The sequence below is a fragment of the Zeugodacus cucurbitae genome, chromosome 3, assembly GCF_028554725.1.
Source record: "Zeugodacus cucurbitae isolate PBARC_wt_2022May chromosome 3, idZeuCucr1.2, whole genome shotgun sequence".
NCBI lineage: Eukaryota > Metazoa > Arthropoda > Insecta > Diptera > Tephritidae > Zeugodacus > Zeugodacus cucurbitae.
In genome coordinates this window covers 11,725,981-11,747,649 of record NC_071668.1, presented here as the reverse complement: position 1 = coordinate 11,747,649, position 21,669 = coordinate 11,725,981, and the positions used below count along the sequence as shown (strand labels likewise).

The following is a 21,669-nucleotide window of genomic DNA, read 5'->3' as shown; positions in this document are numbered from 1 at the left end:
TCCGGTACAACAGTTAACTACTAGTTAAAGTCGTTGATGTAATAAAAAGCGTTTGCCGCGGCGCTTCCGTTCGTGCATGAGTGTCGTCTATTTGCCACGCGCCAAGTGTTAAGTGCGGCCCACAACAACTGAGACACATATACACACATTTAAATATATAATATGTAAACACTGATTAACAAATTGACAGTTACATATGAGCATAAGTAGAGCACAGAGGCAAAGAGGTGAAGGTGTAATGTGAGCAAAAAACATAGAAAAAAGCAAAGAAATTATAGCGACCAAACGAGAAGCACTTGTGAACGAGTAGAGGCTGGAAGCGCCATCGGCAAGCCACTAATTGGCAAGTTTCCGCACTGCAATGCAAGCAGATTTGCATTGTGCACACAGACGCTACACAGCAATGCCAATTACAAGCTTGTGCAAGCTCTGCTGTGTGCTGCTGCCATCTTAATGCAAGCTTCGAGCTGTGAAATTGAGGAAATCTAAGTTTAGACTATAAACAGACACAAGTGGCCGGTGTGTGCATAGTGTCCAAGCCCCTTCTATTGTAGGTATCTACAAATATAATCGCGTCCGTCTCAGTGACGTCTTTGTGTGTCGTGAAACCTTGAATTCTAATTCGTCGCCAAATTGCAAGCAAATCTCTGCACAAACCGGCGATTAATTTGTCTATGCCCCTGCGTGTGTGTGTGTGTGCAATATTGCAACCTGCAACATGGAGCAGGCAACACTTGGCGACAAATGAGCGCGATCTAAATAAATTAGCAACGCAAATGAGCGATTATCGCTGGTAATTGCCAAGTGTGATGACAATGAGTTTGATTAAGGCGTAAACTACACTGCTGTATATAGATACATACATATGTATACTGTAATATATCCTATTCGCATATTAGCGTCTACCTACGTTCATAACTTGATATGCAAATTAGTAGCTATAGTTTCAGACTTACATATATTCATAGGTATACATTAATAGTAGTTGTAAAATATAATTTCATATAATTATGCGCGTATGACGCAAATGCACCATTATTAACACAAAAAACACTCATTAAAAGTCGCTAATTACTCTATCATTATAAATTATTCATTCACATAAATTATTTGAAATCATGTAACAAAGCTCTATATTCGGTCGCAATCGCATATTATATACCTTATAACGTTTTGTAAATATGATATTTCAAAAGATACCCCACATTTCATTATTTGTTTCAATAAAGATAAATTACGATATTACTCGAGGAAGTAGTGGTATCTAATTTAGGCCCAATATTGATCCTATATTAATTTCAGAACATAAATTACGATATTACTCGAGGAAGTAGTGGTATCTAATTTAGGCCCAATATTGATCCTATATTAATTTCAGAACATAAAAATATCTTCAAAAAGTTTGGAGTACACTTGAAACACATCCCGAGTACTGTTTATTTTATACTAGAGTGCTAAGGGCGTGATATCGTCCCCTTTTAGATCAAATTTTATATTCCACTTATTATTTTACAGATTAGAATCGAATTTACTAGTAGTATTATCATGCCGTCTCATTGGTCCTTCCAAAATATATCAAATCGAACTTCCCTTAATGATCATGCTGAACCACAGCGTATTTGGCTTTACATCAGATGACTCTAGCACCAATTAAGAAATCGAAACAAAAATGTATATTGTGGTCTCAATATATGGCAACGCTACTCCCAAAATAAGGAGACATTAGGTATATCTTCCCTAGCTCTCTATATAAAGTTATATACCAAACTATTACGTTAGTTTATGTTATACTGGTAGGCCAATATGCTACACATAGACCAGTTTTGGTTCTTTGCGATATCAGATGGAGTACCGTCACGTTGTCCACGAGGAGTAGTCATCCTTTACGATGCCTGCGCTTGACGCGAATTTTAAAATGTTATGTGCCTATTCCAGATTCTCATATTGAGAGCCCCCAAGTGGCGAAGACGTTGCCTTGATTGTGGAGGGCAAGCTCACAAGACATGCTTCATTAAACCATTTGTTGGAGCTTAAGTGTTCAAGCTAAAGTCGGTACTTTTTTATTGATCTGATCCTTCCTATCAACAGGAATATCTTGATAAAATAAGAGATTAAAACAATTTTGTGCCATTACTTCTTTCGGAGTGCATTTGGACGTAAAGTATAATAGTTCGTGACGTCACAAATAAAAGAAAGGGAAGACTTTGTTTATAATTATTGGAATAGTTTGGCAGTTCGTTTTATTGAAATGGATTGTCTGGTTTCAGAGCTCTCAGAGCTCTCTACTGTAAACGGATAGTATAAAATCAATTAAGGGACTTTGAATAATTATATGATCAATAAGACAATAGCAGTTATTGCAAATTATTTTCTAAATTTTTTTTGATTAATTTCATAAAAAAAGACTGTGGAATATAACCTCAATTGGACAAGTTATATGCCATAAATACAGCACGCTGATAGAGAAACACAAAAAGTATCAGATAACAAAATGTGCGCTACAGAAACCGCAATGTAAAGCCGTAAAAAACGCAAATTGTATTACTCGCTCATAACGAGCGATTTCCAAAAAAAAAAAACAAATTCTTCGTTAAGTAATTGTGGTTCACAATATGAATTTTTTTTGATATTTTTGGCATTTAAATCCTGTAACAGCGCGCATTTACAACCATTTATCCTGACACAGCGCAGCTTTGGCCTTCGTCTGCGTCTCATTGTGGAGTGGAGCTCACCCTCATCAAAATCCAACATCCACTCAAAATTCACTTTGGCACTTATTCATTCCATTATCGAAATCCCAACAAAGTCACATTGTGCGGGTGTGTGGTAGTGGAGAGCAAAAAAAAATATATAAATAACTGTATAAATGTAGAAATGTTTGTCGGTTGCACGGCGACTGGCTGATATTTGTCATTTCAACTTCGTTTTTTTTCTGCTTACTTTTGAGGATATTTCATTTATTTATTAAGTCATTTGTTGTTATAAAGTCGTTGTACAAGTAAAAATGTCAAGCATTACAACAACAAGAGATTGACTATGAGTTTTATTAAAATTTGCGGTCGCCAACTAAAGACAGCTGGCAGCGTCTCAAGCTGAGGAGTGTGGATAACTTTGTGCAAAATATCATAATCAAAAATTCGAAATATTACAAAATAATTGTCAAAAAGCATAAGACACCGTTATAACCGAACATCAGTTGCTGGTGTGAGGAGGATAGTTGTTGTGATGTGGGTGGGTGAACCCTGACTTTATGCACACACATTTTCTTTGCATCTCCCGCCCTTCCACCCACATTTCGTGTAATTTAGTTACTTTTGACAGGCACACGTGTACGACAAGTGGAAAATTGACGTGCGATTATGTTTTTGTCAAAATTAAATTCAAAGTATCAAGTGTCAAAATTATTGCTCAACAATTATGTTAAAGTTTCTTTTGGCGGTTAAGGATAGTTAAGGATGTAAGTGCATATGTGTGTGTGTTATGGTCTGTATAAAAATATAATTTCTTATATGCTTATGCTGTGGGAAATTCTTTGACTCATTGGGGCGTGGAATGGTCGAGCAACTGCTTGTGCGCATGTCCCAACCACGAGGTATTCCATGTAAGAAATTATGAGTATAAGAAAAAAAATGTTTCATAATTAGTACGAGTATTGAATGAAAATATTAGTCAGGGTTTGATACTGAACAACGCAGCTGTGACAAAGTGAATAAAAATCAGAAAACTCCATAGTTTTATCAGACTACAATATGAGGCTCTAAAAAAGTCTAAAACTAAGTGACCCGTTTTAATAAAAACTTCTAAACAACGTATTCTCTATAGAAAGCCTACAATTCTTTTGATTATATATTCTTTGGCGCCTTCACATAGATTTGCTATCACCAGTAATCGATAATCGATCTTATAGTATTAAAGATAAATACACCATTCAAATCCTTCATCTCCATATAAAAAATATTTGAACTCTACGTGATCATCCACCTGGTTCTGCAACAACAATGTGTTCGGTAGCCTAATTTGGTTAGGAAATTTAAACAGAAAAATCGTTCCACGACTGATTTGTATAGATCTAAAATGTGGTTCTTGTACCAACGATCTCTGATAACGAAAAAAAAACCAACTTATGAAAGATTATATTTTAATTAGGCGAAGCAAGTCCAAGACTATTAGTCGACCTTCAGACTTCTTAAAGGTGTACAGATTTTTCCCCAACATTTGGTTCAAGACCACAAGCTCTATTTTATAGCCGAAAAAATCTTTAATATATTGAACCTATTCCTATGACCAGTTATTGGGGTGCACTTAAGAGCTTTATGATTAAATTGTGAATAATAAGCCATAGAATCGAACGAAGATGAAGAAGCTTCAGAAAACTTCGTCTAGAAAATTAATAATCAATAACTCCGGCTAAAAATCTGAGATTACCATAACCTATATATTACAGAGTAGCGATATGCTTGTGTGTTACTAAAATCTCCAAAAACCTGACGATACTACGAATAAACCTTTCCGTACGACTAAGTAAAATTAAGTCTTAGTGAACATTAAGCATATATAGTTTTTATATTTCATGACAAAAATCCTTTATAACAAAAATATGAAGATATTTAAAAGTACCCCAAAACACAAATTCACAGCTTATTTATGCGTCCCTCACTACATTACCTTCACTACTGCCCTTTTCATATTCGAAATTATATTCGAATTTGTAGATTAAATTCACTGAATATGAAATCATAAAAAATGCATGCAAAAAAGGTGAAATTGTCGTCCATTTCACAGGCCAAAGCAGAACAAAACAGTAAAAACAAAAAAATAATACAAATTTTTATCTTTGACGGCTTTTGTTGTGTCTTCTTACTGTTTTTGTAAATGTAAAATACAATTCAGTGAAATTAATCCTTTTTTCCTGCAGAATAACAAATAGTAAGGACAAAACCTATTTTAATTCATTTTGCACGTAAATATTCAATTTTGGAAAACAAAACAAAAAATGCTAACATTTTAGGGGATTCCTTTGTGAGAAATCTTCAATTTGAGGCATAATTTTTTTATGAGCGAAATCGTACACTGAGAGAAAAATATGTTGATAATGTGAAATATTTGGAAAGATAGAGAGTTTTGAGAAGAGGTTGGATTTTCTTCTACTGTCTTGAATACGGAATAAAGATGATGCGCTGCGGAAATGTGCTGGTAGAAGCCTCTTACTGTAGAGCTATTCTATTCAAGCTCTCAAAACTGAAGAAGATCTACTTTTTTAGACTTGTGACAGACTGAAGCTATTTCTCTCTTTTGTTACCCGATTACCTCAAATCCCAAGTTACCTGAATTCGGGCGGAATGGTATTACTTTCCAGCCTCCCTTTAAAATACTAGATTGACTACGATTTTAAGGACTTATATACATGACAGCCTAACCTAAAAATCAGACAGAAGATTTTTTCACGTGTAATTTCTTTAGGATTATTACTTAAATTTTGAAACTGTAAAAAATATATGTTTGATATGCTAACACACATGCATTAATAATGAACTACAGATAGACCAAGCGTACAGCGTAGTGTAAAAGCAATAGGAAGGATCAATGAGGATAAAAATCCAAGGCACACACCAAACACTTAGACGCCCTTTGATCACAAGGCGTAACTGAGAAGGCGAACAGCTAAAAAGGCAATAATTGAGCGATGGTAAGTAGGGCATATATTGTAGTCATAACTGACTGCCTGAATGAGTGAGTGGCTGATTATGAATGGAAAAGAACTGTTGGCAGCCGCCAGCCAATGTGCCGAGGCTTCGTAGCACAACTGGTTGAGTAAGTGAAATTTGATACGATTTATGAATTCAATTTTTTTCTCGATAATAACACATACAAACACTTATCAGAAACAAAAAAAAAATACTTTTCATTTCATGACCTTTTTCACTGCCTGCGCTATTCATAACCCATCTTGATTTCATTTAAATATTTTGTTGCAAACTTCAAGTAGTCACGTCCATTACAATTTACCCCAAACAAAGGAGAGCATAATTTTATTTATACACATGCTAGCTGAGAAGATAAGGTAGTACGTCAAGCATTTAGTTTTTCTCACCTGAACGCGCGCTTCCGTCAGATTTATCTTCATCGCCAGGTCCTCACGTGTGAACACATCCGGATAGTGGGTCTGCGCAAAGGCAGTCTCCAACTCTTCCAACTGTGGCGGAAAATTCGTGAAATTAATAATGAGAAATTGCATGTGGATAAAGGAGAAGCAACTAAATAAATAAGCAAACCTTTGGTAAACTAACTAAATGTACTAATAGTGAAATAATCTGCTCTTAAACTCGCCACCCTCAACCCAAGTACTTACCTGTTGCAATGTGAATGTGGTGCGATTACGTCGTTGCTTACGTCGCACAAATGTCTCATCATGTATGGAAGGATGATACGAGTAACTTGCATCTGCAGTTGTTGAGGACCACGAAAGTGTAAATTATGAAAATAGAAGAAAGTATATAAATTTAGACGAATTTGTAAGAAAATAGTTAAAATGAAATATATAAAAATGTATATATAGTACTATATAAGTGTGTGTATATATACTCTCAACCCTGTGGTATTCTTAAGCTGTGATAAGCACGTAAGTGTAGTAAACTCAGAGGGAATTATAATTATTTAAGTTAGCAAAGCAGTTAGTTCAAGCGTATTTTTTTGTAGAACATTTAATTTATAGTTTGAATAGAAACTACAAAACAAATGGATATCAGACTCTCTTCCAAAATGAAGAAACTTTTATAGCAAATTAATAGTAGTATAACTTTATAATTACTCTAATTTAAAATACCGTACACCTCGCAGGCACCAGAGACCTCGCCAGATACCCAAAAATACTTGCTTTACTATATAAATACTCCGATATGCAATTGCATTACTATTTAAATACCCCGAAGAGCTCTGGCATTCCTTTTTAAATAGTCCGAATATTACTTGCAATACTGTTTAATTACTTCAAAGAGCACCTACATTACTATTTAAGTATTCAAAAGCACCGTAAATGCTGTTATTAAGAATCCACACCATTACATTTTTAAAGTAGACTAATTTAAATACATATTTTAAGTCCAATACAGAGCAAATTCTTCATACACTAATCACTTTAAAGCCCCCCACGCTTCCATGGCAAATATTTAGTGAGGAAAGTAAACTTACAAATTCCTTTATTCAACAAATTAAATATTAATTAGCATGTAAATGATATAGTATACTTTTTGGCGCTAGAAGCTACAATGGTTTTTACAAGTGAGAGAAAGAGATAGAAAAAGCTGAACTCAGCAAGCCACAAGCAGGCAAGCATAGACAGCGGCAAACAAACACACCTACAAACATAATTTTATATCCACACACATACATATAAATATAATTAGTTAACCTTTTCTGCAGTAACTGAGCAGAGGTAATGGTAAAAGAGTAAAATGGCTGCCAAAATGGACCAAGTATGAATGAACACAAACAGCTGTTGGCACTAAATAACATTACTACGCATTACACAGTTCCCCCGAGATTTAACTCAGCAAATGTTAAGCGACTGACAAATAAATCTCTGTGTGTTCTTATATATATATATATATCTCGGTATATAGAAGTACTTGCATAGATAAATAAGGAAGCCAAGTTCGGTGGAGCTCAAAGGTGGTGATGATGCTGAAGCGCTATGTAACGGTGGAATGGCGCAGCGATGGCAAAGCAAATGTTTTCCGGCGCAATATTCTTAATCCGATTATCGTTCGTTGCAAATTAGTAATGGCGCCGACAACAACGCCAACAACAATAACAGCTTAGTGAAAAAGTCAACAAACCCGCAGCCGACAACCTTCTGCCCGCTTTTCACTTTACTTATACTTGCTACGCTTTCATTTGAATGTGGCACATTCAGAAATTAAATTTTACAATTTGCTACCTAATTATTTATTTAAAACAAATTGAAAATTAATTTCGTCGACGACGGCACACACAAAAAGTTCAAACAACTCGAAAGCGTAGAAATTGCGACCGGAAGCGTGCCGGCAAAGAAAACGTGCCTACACATTCGCCATAACTTCAGCCTCTGCTAGCGAATTCCAGCAAACGACACAACGCATTTTGTGTAGCTACAAATAATAACCTGCGCTCCACTGACTGTAATTCCTAAGTGCCTTAAGGGTCAAGTATGCGGTTTATTTTGACTGCGTGTTGTGTTACTTCGGAAAAGGTTTTCCAGCTCTTCACTCACTGTTTGGGGCCAACAAAATACAAGTAAAGCAAATGATACTTGTTATGGCTGCCACTCGTTGTGCTTTCAAGTCGTTGCCCACAAAATGGCGTCGAAAAGAAAATTAAATTAGAAAATAATTTTGCCAACTTTTGCTATGGCCAATTCATGACTCGGTTGTTGTTGGTGTTGTTGTTCTTACTCTTCACTCTCTGCGCCCAACTTATATGGAACTGCTTTAAAATTCAATTGGCTTGTGATGTTGAAATTTGCTTTTGGCACCATTTGCTAGGTTGGATCAAAAATTTGTTTTTGGTATTGTCTATATAATAATTTATTAAGCTAAATAAGTGGATTATTAGTGTGATATTATCGTTTGATGAAAATATAATATGCATAAATTTTTAGTTCTGCAAAAGGCACAAATTAGATTTGGAGACATTGAAGTGAATTGCCGTTATTCTACGGTTTAAAGAACTATGAAAAGAGTATCACATTTAATATAACTTCTATTACTTAAGAGTAATTGATAAAACACCCAATATTTGTTTCCTTAGAAGTACCAACACACTATAATTCCAATAGCGCAGAAGGGATAGAACCTCGTCAATTCCAAATTCTATTCGACGAAGCAAATTTATTCCGAAAGTGAGCTTCTTAAAGCCAAAAATTGAGTTCCGAAACAAATAAACTCAAGCTGGAGGTAGGACAATTCTTCCTAATAATCTCAGAGTAAAGAAGAAGAAACGCAAAAACTACGTCTGGTTATGCACAAATTGAACTAGGAATTAAACATTGAAAAAAAACAAGAATTCAGAGTTCCTTGAAAAAGGTTCGATATAGATTTTGTGTCGATTATACATAACAAAATTAAAACATTATATCTTTGAATGTTACCCCAAGAATTATGCACATGATAAGATTATTAAATTTTTAATTCCAATTAATTTTATTTTAATCGCAAAAAGGCTTTATAAATAAATTTCCGAAATAAAGCTATTATACCTATAAATAATATTTTAGATTTTATTCCACAAATATTTCTAAATTATTAGAAAATATTCACTACTTTCTGAAAACTCACCAACAAGTTGAATATCAGTTTTTATTATTTTATATAGCTTTATTAAAAAAGAACCGATAAAACACGACGAACGACACCCACTCACGATATAAATTTCACTTCACATACGCACGACCCTAATACATAACATTAAATAAAATTTTGTGCCTTTTTGTATAACACTAATTGCTTTTTTGCACAAAAACACCGCGAACAAACGACACACACACACGACCCGAGCACAAAGCGGCATACAAATATGCAATTAATATAACACTTTATGCATACATACATACATATATTTTTTATTAAAACTCTTATAATTAATATTTAATATAATATAAACTTCTTTTCCTACAATTTAATTTGATTTCACGCAGCTAATAAGCAGCACCCACAATAAAATACACGCATATGCATGTTTGAACACACTGCAACAATGAAATGCACTCCGCAATATGCATGCATGAACACGATTGAAAATCACACCACGCCATGCGGTTGGAACAACACATTTGCTTTTATACACTTTATTACTATTGCAAATCAATTATTTGCATTGAAAATATTGCACATATTGATTTTATTGATTGATTTATTTAAATATTGCTATATTTATTATTAAAACTTGCACCATTAACACTTTTTCACATTTTTTCACATTTTTTACGCACCAAATTACATTTTCACACCTTCGCGTTGAATTCGTTAACTGACTTCGGCGACTGCACACATTGCATGCAATGTCAACTTTACATTCACTTGTATTTGCCTTTGCTTGTTTTTGCGCTGTTGATAACAGCAGAGGGGAGTTGTTACTCCACCTCAGTTGATGTGTGCAGCAACAAATGCTTGTAGAAACATGTGAATGAATGTAAAAATATGTAAAAGCAGAGGCATTTAACATAATGCATACATGTTATTGACTGGGCATTTGTATTAATGGCATTATAGAGTTATTTAATGTCACTGCATTTGCTTTTAAGGAGAATGTTACATGTAATAAAGGGTGATTTTTTAAGAGCTTGATAACTTTTTTTCAAAATCTCATCGGTTCTTTATTTGAAACGTTAGATTGGTTCATGACATTTACTTTTTGAAGATAATTTCATTTAAATGTTGACCGCGGCTGCGTCTTAGGTGGTCCATTCGGAAAGTCCAATTTTGGGCAACTTTTTCGAGCATTTCGGCCGGAATAGCCCGAATTTCTTCGGAAATGTTGTCTTCCAAAGCTGGAATAGTTGCTGGCTTATTTCTGTAGACTTTAGACTTGACGTAGCCCCACAAAAAATAGTCTAAAGGCGTTAAATCGCATGATCTTGGTGGCCAACTTACGGGTCCATTTCTTGAGATGAATTGTTCTCCGAAGTTTTCCCTCAAAATGGCCATAGAATCGCGAGCTGTGTGGCATGTAGCGCCATCTTGTTGAAACCACATGTCAACCAAGTTCAGTTCTTCCATTTTTGGCAACAAAAAGTTTGTTAGCATCGAACGATAGCGATCGCCATTCACCGTAACGTTGCGTCCAACAGCATCTTTGAAAAAATACGGTCCAATGATTCCACCAGCGTACAAACCACACCAAACAGTGCATTTTTCGGGATGCATGGGCAGTTCTTGAACGGCTTCTGGTTGCTCTTCACCCCAAATGCGGCAATTTTGCTTATTTACGTAGCCATTCAACCAGAAATGAGCCTCATCGCTGAACAAAATTTGTCGCGAAACACATTTCGAACCGAACACTGATTTTGGTAATAAAATTCAATGATTTGCAAGCGTTGCTCGTTAGTAAGTCTATTCATGATGAAATGTCAAAGCATACTGAGCATCTTTCTCTTTGACACCATGTCTGAAATCCCACGTGATCTGTCAAATACTAATGCATGAAAATCCTAACCTCAAAAAAATCACCCGTTATAAGTAAAGGTGTAAATTTTAAAGGAAAGGAAAGGAAATAGTCTGTAATAACCAAAATTCAAGTGAATGAATTATGAGTGGAAATAAAGGAAAAATTAAAAATTATATTTGTATACAGAATATACCATATTTATGCTGAATACATTTTTATAGTTATGTAAAATATTGAAATGAGATAAAAACCAAAGGATTGCCAAGATAGAGAAATAATAATATTCTTAATGGTGTTGTATGCCAAATATTAATTATTAGAAAGTATGAGAGACTTCCATAAAGTATGTATGTATCTTATATGACAGCTTATATGGCTGGTATGTGTAAATTTTAAATAAAAATAAATAATTTATCAATTGCATTTTCTTTGATATGCAAATTATCCTCGCTAAATTGCATTTATTTATAATCAATGCACAGCCCTGAAGCTCTTGGGATACTGGAATGCCTTCTATTTGAATTATCTTAATACCCAAAAAACCCATTGGGTGCAGCAACATCCAACGCACAATCAAGGCCGCCATATTAATCAGGTGGAATGCAAATACGTACAACAACAAATGAGATACACCCTTATTAAGTTAACATATAATGAAGTACATACATACAGTGTATATGAGAAATACATATGTAAGTATGTACATATATTTTATTATGTGAAAAAGCTCACTTTGTCTTCTGTAGTTGTTGTTGTATATTTAACCGGCAGCACCAAGCGGCAATTAGCACAAATTAAGTTTTGAGTGCAAATCCCACAACGACTGTGTCAAATGCGTCAGCGTCAGGGAAAGCAAAACAAAAAAACGGAAGAGACAAAAACAAAGTTGCATGCACAACAGTATATCCTACAAAACTCGAGCGAAATACCAAGGCACTCAGCACTAATCCACAACACAAGCAAAAGCCGTTGAAGGCAATCAAGTATAGGGTGGCACACATTTACATATTTCTGTATGTGTGTGTATGTATGTTTGTATATAACTGCACATAAAACCAATGAACCGACAACCATTGACACCCTCAACAGTCTCATTGAAAATCAAACAGCAAATTTTCGAATTTTAGCATTTTGTCGGCAAGCGCTCTACGGACCCCTTCGTCCTCATGTTACAAGAACAACACTCGTACCACCACATTGAACGGTAAACTAACCGCACTTGTCAAGAGACAGGATTAACAAATCCTTATTGCAAATTGATTCAAATGTGTGCGCTACGATTTACGGCAGTAGCAACAACAACAACACACAAACACGAGCAGAGTTTGTTGGAGAGCGCATATAAACGCTTGCATAAAAACAGAGCACTACTAATAGCAAAAACGTTAGCATTTACCCCACACAGCATTTTGCTAACGAATTTTCCTAGCAACTTGCCGTTTGCTCTTGTGACTCTCCTGCGAATATATATACATACATAAATACAATTTTTTCATATTTATTTTCTTGATTTTCCTTTGCTCATTGCACACTCATCAACGTGCTTAATTCAAACTCTAGCCGAGTCATCGGTTGATGTGACTTCATCAACATCATCATCATCAACAACAATTTACTCATATTAAGCTGTTAAGGGGGTACGCGTTGACAGACACGTAATCTCCCAAGAGCGCTGGGGAGTTATAGGCAGGCGATGAGACTAAGCAATGCAGCACAGAAGATTTTTTTGCTCTCGTTCTATCGACAACAATATCGAACGGTATCAGCAAGCGATACAGAGACTAACAGTCAGCAGTCACTAGTCAGCCGAGCCATGTTACCATAACCAAAAGTGACAGTAGCGGCAACAATAACAACTGGAATATATATATGTATACCCACTCAATGCCTGACCCTGTCTACTACAATCTCTCTGTGTACATGTACCTGTGTCTTCGTTGTCTGTCTTCTCGTGGCATTCACAACGTTTGCTCGTTAGATGCACATAATGGAGATAATTCAATTTTCAGACAGTTGGTATAACGGCAAAAACCATCATTAAAGGATTTACTCCTCCTGGCACTGCAGGCAACGGCAGCAACACCAACAACAAATAAACTACAACAACATATTGCTTAGCTGTTGGCAAGCAAGCAAGCACACTCTTCGATAGCCTAATCAAGAGCAGCTTTGGCGTAGCGCCGCAGCATCAAGACACCCTTGTGCGCAACACTTCGATCCAGCCAATATCTGTCGTACTTCGCACAGCGACAGTACGGCGTCACCCCAGTTTGCTTGAATTTGATTTACCCTAGCTTATGGGGGACAGACTTTGCTTGTCGTTTATTTTGATCTTAGCTTTTTTGCACTCATATTGACTTTCGTACTATGAGTATGAGTATTTTGTGTGACTTGTACCAGTGCGTATGAGTATTTTAGTTGTATGTATACACATTTAACCGTTATGTTCTCAATACTATACGATTATGGTTTCTAAGTGTTCCACCTGTTCAGTAAAATTGATTTTATGGTTCTCGCTCTCTCTCAAAGCTTTGATATTTGAATTTGTATACTCTCGCAAATAAAGCTAAGAGAGTATAATAGTTTTGTTCACACAATGGTTGTTTGTAGCACCTAAAACTAAAAGTGTTGGATAAAGAGTCATATATGCCAAAGTGATCATGGTGACGAGTAGATTTGAAATCCGGATGTTTGTCCGTCCGTCTGACCGTCTGTGCAAGCGATAACTTGAGTAAAAATGGAGATATTCTAAAGAAACTTGGTACACATCTTACTTGGTGCCATGTGAAAATGGGCGAAATCAGACCACTGGCACGCCCACAAAATGGCGAAAACCGAAGCACATAAAGTGTCATAACTAAATTAATAAATTATAATAAAGTTATAAATATTAATAAAGTTATACAAGTAAAATTTGATACGAAGGATCATACTAGGAAGGTCCATATTTGCATGTAATTTTTTTGGGGAAGTGGACCCACGTCCAAATAGATTTTTTGAATATATCTCGCAAACCAATAAAGCTTTATAAACCAAACTTTCTGCAATCGGTTCCTTTACGTACCCCACCATACACCATGAAAATAGTTGAAATCGGATAATAACCACGCCCACCTCCCATATAAAGGTTAGGTTGAAATTTACTAAAAGTGGGTTAACTCACTAACGAAAAACGCCAGAAACACTAATTTTACAAAAGAAATAGCAGAAAGAAGCTGAACTCAGATTTATTTACAAAATGAAAATGGGCGTGACATCGCCCACTTATGGATCAAAAACCATATCTCAGGAACTACTCGACAGATTTCAATGAAATTCGGTATATAATATTTTCTTGACACCCCGATGACATGTGTGCAAAATTGATGGAATCGGTTCACAACAACCACAACTTTGCATATAACTCAATTTTGAATTGCGTCTGATTCCTTCACTTTATAATATGTGACCTGGTCTACGGAAAGGGGGCTTAGGTGTCAAAAAATCAATTTTCACTTTTTAGTTGATTCGGATGGAAGATGAGATGCTTTTTCATGTGATAGAATCCAAAAAAAAAAATTAGTTTTCGCACGTTAGCTCCCTTTTCGTAGACCAGGTCACATATATACATTAGGAACCAATGAAGATATCGGAATAAAACTTTGCACAAATACTGTATTTGAGCTGTGACATCTCTTGTGGAAAAATTGTAAAAATCGGACCGTGGCTTTTCAAGGCCCTTGATATCGAACATGAAGAACTCAGTTCCTAAGGGTAATTTGTCACCGAAAATATAGGTATATCTCTCAGATATTTAAATGTAATTCATTCCCTCAGATTTTTATACTCTCGCAACCTGTTGCACAGAGTATCATAGTTTTGTTCACATAACGGTTGTTTGTGTCACCAAGAAATATAAGAGTTAGATATGGGGTTATATATACATAAATGATCAGGATGACGAGTTGATTTGAAATCCGGATGTCTGTCCGTCCGTCTGTCCGTCTGTCCGTGCAAGCGATAACTTGAGTAAAAATTAAGATATCTTAATGAAACTTGGAACACATGTTCCTTGGCACCCTGAGGAGGTTGCTTTCGAAAATGGGCAAAATCGGTCCACTGCCACGCCCACAAAATGGAGGAAACCGAAAACCTATACAGTGTCATAACTAAGCCATAAATAAAGTTATGAAAATTAAATTTGGAACATAGGATCCCATTAGGGAGGGGCACATTTGGATGTAATTTTTTTGGAAAAGTGGGCGTGACCTCGCCCCCAAATAGGTTTTTTGTCTATAACTCGCAAACCAATAAAGCTATATAAGCCAAACTTTCTGCAGTCGTTTCTTTTAGCCATTTCCTTATACAGTCCAAAAATGAAAAAAATCGGATAATAACCACGCCCACCTCCCATACAAAGGTTAGGTTGAAAATTACAAAAAGTGGGTTAACTCCCAAACGAAAAACGTCAGAAACACCAAATTTTACATAAGAAAAGGCAGAAGAAAGCTGCACTGAGATTTTTTTACAAAATGGAAAATGGGCGTGGCGTCGCCCACTTATGGGTCAAAAACCATATCTCAAGAACTATTCGACCGATTTCAATGAAATTCGGTACATAACACTTTCTTGACACCCTGATGACACGGGTGGAATATGGGCGAAATCGGTTCACAACTACGTCTACTTCTCATATAACCCAATTTTGAATTCCATCTGATTCGTTCACTTTATAATGTATTCATAAGGAACCAATGAAGCTAGCGGAATAAAACTTTACACAAATACTGTATTTGAGCTGTGACATCACTTGTGGAAAAATTGTCAAAATCGAACCATGACTTTTCAAGGCCCCTGATATCAAACATGAAGAACTCAGTGCCTAAGGTTAATTTTTCACCGAAAATATAGGTAAATCCCTCAGATATTTTAATGTAATTCATTCCCTCTGAATTTTTTTCTTATAACAGTTTCTCTCTGTACCTGAAATGGTAAAAATTTGGTCATAACTTCCCCCAGATCCCATATACCTAATTATAAGTAATATTAAATTAAGTGAGCGTATAGTCTTCGATACGTTGTATCTTGGTGGTGAAAACGAGTGAAATCGGTTTAGGAATTACCTCAGTCCCCATATACTATTTATGATGATTTTCGTTATTCTATTGAACTTTATGCCGAATATATGGGTCGAATTGTGTTGTCTTTATAAAATTACATCAATAAATTGCGAGAGTATAAAATGTTCGGTTACACCCGAACTTATCCCTTCCTTACTTGTTTTTCTTGTAACGGTTCGTCTCTGTACCAAAAATGGTTAAAATCGGGTCATAACTTCCTCCAGAGCCCATATACCTAATTATAAGTAATATAAAATTAAGTGAGCGTATAGTCTTCGATATAATGTATCTTGGTGGTGAAAACGAGTGAAATCGGTTTAGGAATTACGTCAGTCCCCATATACTATTTATGATGATTTTCGTTATACTATTGAACTTTACGTCGAATATATGGGTCGAATTGTGTTATCTTTATAAAATTACATCAATAAATTGCGAGAGTATAAAATGTTCGGTTGCACCCGAACTTAGCCTTTCCTTACTTGTTACTAATATAGTAATAATAATAATAGATAATAAACAAAAAAGGGTGCCGGGCGAACATGAGAACCCTGATCACAACACTATTTAAAATATTTGGCAGCATAGTTCGTAATTCGGTTCGGTTATTCAATAAATATTTATAGCTGGTACGTATTCTTATCAGAATTCGAATTAAAATCTGTGAAATCTTATGTGTAATTGATAGCAGATAAATGAGTACGTATGAAACGAAAAAATATACAAACTGATTGATTTCTTAAGTACCATGCTAAATTTCTTGTTATCACTGTATAAATATAGCCCCAGCAGCACTTTTAATTCAATATATTCCAATCATTCAGTTAGCTAACACCTGCCAGTTATGACGCTGAAACCAATTATACTATTAAGTTTCTTACTGTTTTGCGTGCAGGTTTCGCAACAACAGGCACCAATTATAGAAACTTCGCTTGGCAAAATTAGTGGCAGTGTGTTGACAACGCGTAAAGGACGAGATATCTACTCATACCGGGGTATACATTATGCTAAACCACCGACGGGATTGAGACGATTTGCTGCACCAGAACCAGTCGAAGCATGGAGCGATACGTTAAATGCAATTAGCGATGGTCCCGCGTGTCCACAAGGTTTCATCGCGGAGACTGTGGATGAAGACTGCCTAACATTAAATGTATTTACTAATAATATAACGGCATCAAATCCAGTTATAGTATATATACATGGTGGTGCAAACATACATGGAAGCTCACATAGTGAACATGAGGCAGGTCCGCAGTTGTTGCTCGATGAGGATGTGATACTTGTTGCTATTTCCTTCCGCTTAGGAGCATTCGGTTTCCTAAGTACAAAGACCTACGAGGCCAGTGGAAATTATGGCTATTTGGATCAAGTGTTGGCACTCAAATGGGTACAACAGCATATTAAACACTTTGGTGGTGACGCCTCCAGGGTGACTATTAGCGGAGTGAGTGCGGGCAGCATGTCGGTCACCGTCCACTTGACATCACCAATGTCGAAAGGTTTGTTTCATAGAGCCATTGCAATGAGTGGCAGTGCAACACATCATTATGACATAGATAATGCATATTGGACCCGAAAATTAGCAAACGAGCTTGGTTGTCCCAGATACAATACACAATACTTACTAAATTGCCTCAGACAGTTTAGTTGGCAGCAAATAGTGAATGTAACCGATAGATGGGAACCATATGGTATGGCGAATATAAATTGGAATTATGAAATCGATGGAAAATTTCTATTAGAGCACCCCACTGAGTCGTTTCTCAATAATAGATTCAATCACGTACCACTTATGGCCGGAGTAACACTACATGAATTTGATTTCGAACCCGACAGTGAGTTGTCGACTAAAATTTTTCATGCTTAACTAAATAAATTACAGTAAATTATACAATTTTTAGGATTTGAAAATAATGCCGAGTTGGTTGACGATATTAATAATAATTTTGGACTTTATGCAACTGATTTCCTGCAATTTAAAATCACTGGTAACGACGACGAGAAGATGAGACGTATCCGTGAGTTTTACTATAACAAAACGGCCATAACCAACAAAAACCTCATCGGGATTGGCAAAATGAAGTCGGATGGTCTAATCGGACATAGTATGCACAGACTGGTGGAATTGGCAAAAAAATATACAAAAGTTTATTATTATCGCTTTGATTTTGTTGGTGCGTACTCGTTGTACCCAAATGACGCTGGAATGGCGAAAGGTAAGAAATAATATGCTTTCTATGTTCCGCTGGAAGAAGTTCCACTGTACCTTACCACATATTATTATTGTTCAAAGATATATTGTATCGAAAAATTAACACACAAATTACTTTATCTTATTTTAAAGGTGTGGGCCATGCTGATGACGTTCCTTATGTTTTTCATATCATAGAAACTCCAACGGAGACAAATTCAAGTCATACTTTTATGATTGATCGCATGGTTAACATATTTACCTCATTTGCTGCAAATGGGTTAGTATAACTTATTTTAATTGAAATATAATCAATCAATGCATTAAGAATTTTTTTTTTGACTTTATTATTTATATTACAGTGAGCCACCCATTATAGACAACATTACTTGGCCGCCTTCAACCGCCAGTGAAACGGTAGTCCTGTACAATGATCGGCAAGTTCGTGTGGGTAAACAGTTCGCAGTAGAGAATTACGCATTATGGGATGAGTTGTTTCCAATAGAAAAAAGCGGCGCTGGGGTATCAATTCCCGCCATATTGTTGTTCTCATTTGCACTCGTTTGGCATTTTGTATGTTAAAGTAAATTATTAGAAATCAATTCATTAACATGAGTTATGCATTAATTAAATTAACTATGAAAATTGATGTACAATTTAATTATTTCATTGTTGTTCTTATTTCCGAGGCGTTCGATTTGATGATAGTACCTAAACACATATTTTTATACTGCTAAACCAAAATAAGTCATGTCTAAGTATTATTTATACCATATATGAGATTGATGACGAGAGGAGTTGAAACCCGAATGTCTGTCTGTCAGTCCGTAATAGAAAAACCGACTCCAAACAACCTAATTGAACGAAACAGAACATTCAATTTTATAAAAGACATTTAGAATGAACTACAAACTGAACCATTCAAAAGTTTTACTAGGCCGTACATTTCCCTATGACCAATAAGTGTAGGAAGATGTATAAGGTTTAAACCACAAGTATACGAAGGAAAATTCAATCTGGAATTCCAATGCAATTGACCTAAGGCATAAAATTGTTTTTGAACAAACACCACTATCAGAATGGGTTTAATCTGAAATATACTTATACCGTTTGTAACCCTCATATACTGTTTAACACTTTTTGTTATTCTAGGGGACCTTATTCCGAATATGTGGCCAAATTATGTTATCTTACAATAATAAAATGAAATAAATAAATTGCGAGAGTATAAAATGTTCGCTTAAACCTGAAAATAAGTCTTGGTTATTGAGTTTAAAATGTAACATAATGGTTTCAAACAAAACAAAATCTTATTTGGAAATATTTAAAAACAAGTAAGGAAATGTTAAGTTTGGGTGCAACCGAATATTTTATACTCTCGTAATTTATTGATATATTTTTATTAAGATATGGCACAATTTGACCCATATATTCGGCATAAAGTCCAATAGAAAAACGAAAATCATCATATATAGTATATAGGCTGAGGTAATTCGTGAGCTGATTTCACTCATTTTCAACACTAACATAGCATAAGCTAGTAAGGCCATCGTATTTTTGAAAATCCTATAATTGGGTATATGAGCGCTAGAGGAATTTATGACCCGATTTTAACTATTTCTGGTACATAGACATATCACTATTAGAAGAAACAGATTTCCTCTAAATTAAATTAAGATATCTGAGGGATTTACCGATATTTTCGGTGAAAAATTACCCTAAGGCACAGAGTTCTCCATATTCGATATCCGGGGCATGGGAAAGTTATTGTCCGATTTCGACAATTTTTTCACCATATACAGTATTTGTGTAAAGTTTTATTCCGCTATCTTTATTGGTTCCTTTTTTATATATTATAAAGTGAAAGAATCAGATGGAATTCAAAATTGAGTTATAAGGAAAGTAGTCGTGGTTGTGAACAGATTTCGCCCATTTTTCATCAGTGTTATCAAGGTGTCAAGAATAATTACATACCGAATTGAAATCTGTTGAGTAGTTCCTGAGGTATGGTTTTTGACCCATAAGTGGATGCCACGCCCATTTTCCATTTTGTAAAAAAATCTTAGTGTAGCTTCCTTCTGCTATTTGTTCTGTAAAATTTAGTGTTTATGTCGTTTTTCGTTAGTGATTTAAACCACGTGTGCGTGGTTATTATCCGATTTCAACTGTTTTCATGGTGTGTGGTGGGGTACGTAGGGGAACCGACTGCAGAAAGTTTGGTTTACATAGCTTTGTTGGTTTGCGAGATATCTACAAAAAACCTATGTGGGGGCCACGCCCATTTCTCCAAAAAATATTACATACAAATATGGCCCTTACTAGGACGATCCTTTGTACCAAATTTTACTTTTATATCTTTATTTATGGCTTAGTTATGACACTTTATGTGATTTTGGTTTTCGCTATTTTGTGGGCGTGGTAGTTGTCCGATTTTGCCCATTTTCGTTCCCATGGAACATGTGTACCTCAAATTAGCCGTTGCACGGACGGACAGACACACATTCGGATTTTGACTCGTCTCGGCACCCTGATCATTTTGATATATATAACCCTTTATCTAACTCGTTTAGTTTCATGACTTACAAACATGCCTGTTTTTATGTGAACAAAACTATAATAATCTCTTAGCAACTTTTGTTGCGAGAGTATAACCAATAGTTATTCGCCACTTCACAGTTGGAGAACCCAAAGTTATGATAGATAGTTATATTGATTACTACGTGCATAATCGCATATAGCCGTCTATATCAACCACTTCATTGTTATCATTATCGCATGTTCAACGTCACTGTATGTATTAATGAAGTAAAGTGCTGTTTGCTCACTATGAAGATTACACATGTGATTCACCAGTAGTAGGTGATAACTAAATTCGTGACTAAATGAATTAGTATATTATCGGTATAGATGTTTATCGCTAAGAGTATCCTCAGGTTTATTATAGCTTTGTTATTGGGCGTGTGCAGTTTCGAACATAATGGTTTTCGTCTGAAGCCAATCGAAAGCAAACTCACTTATCTCAGGTCTTTGTTTAGAATTCAAGTATTTCCAATTTAAAAATGTTGTTTTTTTAAATAGATTAAACTAATAATGAATGTATGAGTATAAGTGCAACCGTGCAATCGTTTTTCTACCGTCTTAATATGATTTGAAGTTCACAAAAATAGGGTACGAATTAAATATATGTTCAATGCAACTTAGTTCGCTTATATTCGATTTTGCTTATATCAGTTAACC

General features: G+C 35.4%; 2 protein-coding genes across 4 annotated transcripts in view; one reads left to right on the top strand and one right to left on the bottom strand.

Moving 5' to 3' along the window:
- LOC105210783 (homeotic protein ocelliless) overlaps positions 1 to 21,669 on the bottom strand; it is a 178,009-nt gene that overhangs the window by 97,830 nt on the left and 58,510 nt on the right. For all 3 annotated transcript variants that reach the window (XR_008470311.1, XR_008470312.1, XM_011181924.3), the window contains exons 3-4: positions 6,350 to 6,441; positions 6,092 to 6,193 (exon numbers count right to left, since the gene is read on the bottom strand). Coding sequence is in view for 1 of the 3 variants with exons in the window: in XM_011181924.3 (XP_011180226.2) it covers positions 6,092 to 6,193; positions 6,350 to 6,441 (194 nt within the window). In the remaining 2 variants the exon portion in view is untranslated. The remainder of the gene's footprint in view (positions 1 to 6,091; positions 6,194 to 6,349; positions 6,442 to 21,669) is intronic.
- On the top strand, positions 17,035 to 19,093 carry LOC105210781 (juvenile hormone esterase). The gene is made up of 4 exons (XM_011181922.3): positions 17,035 to 18,076; positions 18,143 to 18,457; positions 18,586 to 18,712; positions 18,795 to 19,093. Exons 1-4 carry the CDS (start codon positions 17,083 to 17,085, stop codon positions 19,012 to 19,014), a joined length of 1,656 nt encoding a protein of 551 aa, XP_011180224.2. The 5' UTR covers positions 17,035 to 17,082; the 3' UTR covers positions 19,015 to 19,093.

Excerpts from the sequence above, each read along its gene's own strand:
- LOC105210781 (XM_011181922.3), top strand. The coding sequence starts at position 17,083 with ATGACGCTGAAACCAATTATACTATTAAGTTTCTTACTGTTTTGCGTG. Across the intron at positions 18,458-18,585 it reads TGACGCTGGAATGGCGAAAG|GTGTGGGCCATGCTGATGAC; the intron begins GTAAGAAATAAT and ends CTTATTTTAAAG. Across the intron at positions 18,713-18,794 it reads ACCTCATTTGCTGCAAATGG|TGAGCCACCCATTATAGACA; the intron begins GTTAGTATAACT and ends TTTATATTACAG.